Source organism: Fulmarus glacialis, unplaced genomic scaffold (genome assembly GCF_000690835.1).
Source record: "Fulmarus glacialis isolate BGI_N327 unplaced genomic scaffold, ASM69083v1 scaffold41635, whole genome shotgun sequence".
Taxonomy (NCBI): domain Eukaryota; kingdom Metazoa; phylum Chordata; class Aves; order Procellariiformes; family Procellariidae; genus Fulmarus; species Fulmarus glacialis.
The window spans coordinates 5,029-8,846 of NW_009215719.1; the positions used below are offsets into that span (position 1 = coordinate 5,029).

The window sequence follows — 3,818 nt, forward strand, 5'->3', positions numbered from 1 at the left end:
TATGTCCCAGCTCTGTCAGTTTTATTCAAAGTATGTGCTCTTCTAGTAATTATAGGCAAGCTGTTATACAGGAATATTCAACAGATTTTTTTTATTACCTGACTTTGTGAAAATTTTAACAGTTTAATAATGCTCAAGTTTTGGAAGTAATTACTGGTTTCTTTGAGGTAAAGCTGAAATTTCAAATGTATTTTTAAATGCTATTTTTTATGTTCAGAAAGCCCAAGTAAAAAAACTGTTTCTTTTTAGGGTTCAGTGGCATATGTTTCATTCAAAATGACAGTTTACAGGAAAATACTCTCTTTGGTGTAAATCTAAATAGGCCATACTACGAACTTGTTTTAGAGTCTTGTGCTTTACTGCCAGATTTGGGACATGGAGACCAAACAGAGATTGGAGAAGAGGTGAGAATTGGAGATGTCAGAAATGATGCAATAAGTTAAGGTATGGCTTTTATGTTTTTGTGTATTATCTATTTGATAATTTACACTGATGACTAATCAGTGCTCAGCCAAGTACATATAGCCCATCTCCTTACTTAGCTTGTTTACTTTGAACTTAACTTCTGTTCAAGCTCTGAACTCTTACTAAGTTTTGAAATGGCTCTTTTCTATCCAGAAGTTTGGGTCAGCCCTGTCCTGTTCTCCAACGGTTTCCTCTATACTGTAAAAATACCTGTATGAATGTAAATAATAGTTACTTTTTAATTTTCCAAAGTACCTTGCATTTGCCCATTTTGGAATGGGAATTTTATCAACAGAGCCCAAACTTTACTCTAATTAATTGAAAATTTTTATTTTCATATCTACTATAAAATTACTTTGATTACCTGAAAAAAATAATGACGAGACTGAGTGTGATACACTGTTCTTCTTTAGTATTTCATATTTAAATGTGGATTATTTTGGCTTTCTTTTCTTAGGGTGTCAGTATAAGTGGAGGGCAGAAAGAGAGTGAATCTCGCTAGAGCTGTGTACAGCAATGCTGACTTGTATCTTCTGGATGACCCTCTGTCTGCTGTAGATGTGCATGGTGGGAAACATCTTTTTGAGAAGCTAATTGGGCCTTCAGGTCTCCTAAAAAGCAAGGTAAAGCAGGGAGGCTTCCTTTCAATTTGGAGATGAACTGCTTTGTACAATACAACAGACACAGTAAAAGTCCCAGTCATTCTGCAAAAGCTCATCTCTTACCTAGTGTGTTGATGAAAATTATTCTGAATAAAGAGGCTAGATAAAAAGCACAGCTGATTGTGCCAATTTGAAGCCTATTGGGTAGACATAGCACAGACCGAAAAAAAGATGGAGAGCTGGCCTGACCTGGGAGTCTGAAAGATTCTACAGATTGAATTCCATTTAGTATTGTTGAAAAATTAAAGATATCAAAGTAAGTGAATGCAATATCTAGCAATAGAAAGCTGTTTCAGTGCATAAAAACTTAAAGAACTGTCTCAAGCTATTTTCTTACAAAATCATCAAAAACATGTTATTAGTAGTTGTATAGAACCTATCCAAGATCATTAGGAGGCCATTCCCCAAAGACTATTCCTGCAGTGCAACAGGTTTACCAGACCTAAACCTGATCTGTTTTTAAAAAAGCCTGTATTTTTCTTCCATAGTATATTGCATATCAGAATCAAATGTTATTGTCAAAACCAATTAATACATTAAATTCACATTCTCAGAGGTATATAGACTTAAAGTGAATGTTGTTTTCTATTTTTGTAGTGTTTTGGCTTTAATTGGAACCTCTAATAATACACAAGTGTTATTTACTATGACTTTAATACTTCCAACTCTCATCATAACTAGATTGTTGCAATGCATTACGGATTACGTCAAATACAGTGACTGTTGATTGCTGTATTCTCTAGACCCAAGGGTGGTTGTGTAATACACTAAAAGATAATTGATTTGGGTCTCACTCAAGTCTAGTCTTTAGTAGCAATATATTATAAACTGGGTTTGAAAAAGCTTTACTGTGTACAGTAAGAGATTAGTAATATTTCAGTACACTTCTAGAATTATTAACAGGAGTGTACAAGAGTTAGGATTTCAATTCCTGGCCTTCTTTTCAGTCTGATATGCTTTACGTAGGCTTAATAGTATTGAGTAGCAAAATAGCAAGAGCTGTCTCTTTTTGACTCCACACACTCTGGGTCTGTTCTCTGACATGCCATGAGTAGTCTAAAAGCGATTATGTCTATTTCACTTTTAGACAAATAGTAATGATATATGAATACATTTCATTAGGATATAATCGGGGGGATCCTACTAATTTTTTTTGAAGATATTTTAGTTTGATTCCATTTTTAAAGGATGCTTTCTTGAAGTTTTTAGTGAAACTTGCTCACAGAATCTTGATTCTTCTGTGCAATGTTACAGGACTTCTTTATAGTGGACTTACGTTTTCATTACTCTTATGAACTTGGCTAAATTGTACACTAGTTGTTATTGGAACCATTCTAGTTATCACATCTGCCTCACCACTATTCATAGTGGTAGTTATTCCCCTGGGATACTTTTATTTTACTATCCAAGTAAGTTCATTAAGCTTTTATAAGGATTTCTAGATGTATGTGGATTAAATGTCCAAAACAATCAGGGATACAGGCTTAAATTATTCCTTAATGTGAAAAAAAAATTATGTATATATATACAGAACACATCTGAAATTGCTTTCAGAAAAAATCTTCAGGCTTCTAAAAGGAAATTAGAATACTTCTTGAATATATCCTGTTATGCTTCGGAACTTTTAACAACTTATGTTTTTCTCTTTATATTTTCCTTTTTCTTAGGAAGATACAATATTGATATAGAACCTACCAAGAAATGTGATGGAGTTACCTGAAAAAATGGGATGTATATTATAGTGAAAGTTAAAAGTTGAAGGGTAACCCTGAAACAGCAGATGTAAATTAGAATGATGCCTAAACTACCTGTGCTATTTTTTGTCTAGAGTGTCAGTTATGCTACTGAGAAACCAAAAAGTAATGTTTCAAAAAGACTAATGGCTGCATTCCTATTTCTTGATGCTCAAAGTATGGTCTGTGATTAAAGAACTTAAAAGGCTCTTAAAATAGAGGAAGGAAAAGAGTGCCTGGATTCAGTCTCTGCTAAGGAATTTAAATGCAGACATCATTACATTGAAGAAATAAATGCTGAGAAAGAAGCAGGACATTCTAATTTGAAAGTTTACATAGAAGTTTTAGTTGGTTGTTACACATCTCTTGTGGTGTAGCACATTTTCTATAAAATTTGGAGATAATGTTCTTTTATTTTAGCCTTGCCAGTAATTTATATATTGCAGTTATGTCAGCATTACAATGTTGGTGTGTCCCAAGAGGCAGGTTTTTTTTCTGTTTGTGAATAGCTTTTTTTCTGTGTAGACACTTCCAACTTTTTAATAGTCAAAATTTACAGGAATTACTTAACAGATTACTTAACAAAATAAATATTGCAAATATTTTAAACAATGTAAAAGAAACTGTAGCGACTTAAAATGTCTGTTTGTCTGTACTGTTTTATTAGTGATACTACATAGCAAGTTCATGACAAATTCGACGGCTAGCAGGAGCATTGCATTCTCCTGTGATTTCCCTTTTCAGTGAGGCTGTTGTAGGGCAATCAACAGTTCGAGCAACAGAAACTGGCGGGTTTACAGAAAATATGCATATGCTGTCTGAGATGACAATATTTGGGAAAAAAAAAAAAAAAAAAGAAAAAAAAGTTTACCAATACATCATGAGCATGGACTGTACTACATTTGAACTAACAGTTCCTCTTAAATGTTTATGAATGAATCAAACTTATATTTCAGTA

At 33.3% G+C, this 3,818-nt stretch overlaps 1 protein-coding gene across 1 annotated transcript in view; it reads left to right on the top strand.

Moving 5' to 3' along the window:
• The window catches only part of LOC104077712 (multidrug resistance-associated protein 1-like), a gene marked incomplete at its 5' end in the record, with an annotated part of 7,288 nt that extends 4,473 nt beyond the window's left edge, over positions 1–2,815 (top strand). Inside the window, 5 exon segments of the mRNA XM_009579032.1 lie at positions 250–265; positions 268–404; positions 923–948; positions 950–1,088; positions 2,795–2,815. Coding sequence (XP_009577327.1) covers positions 250–265; positions 268–404; positions 923–948; positions 950–1,088; positions 2,795–2,815 — 339 coding nt within the window.
• Between the last annotated feature and the right edge of the window lie 1,003 nt (positions 2,816–3,818).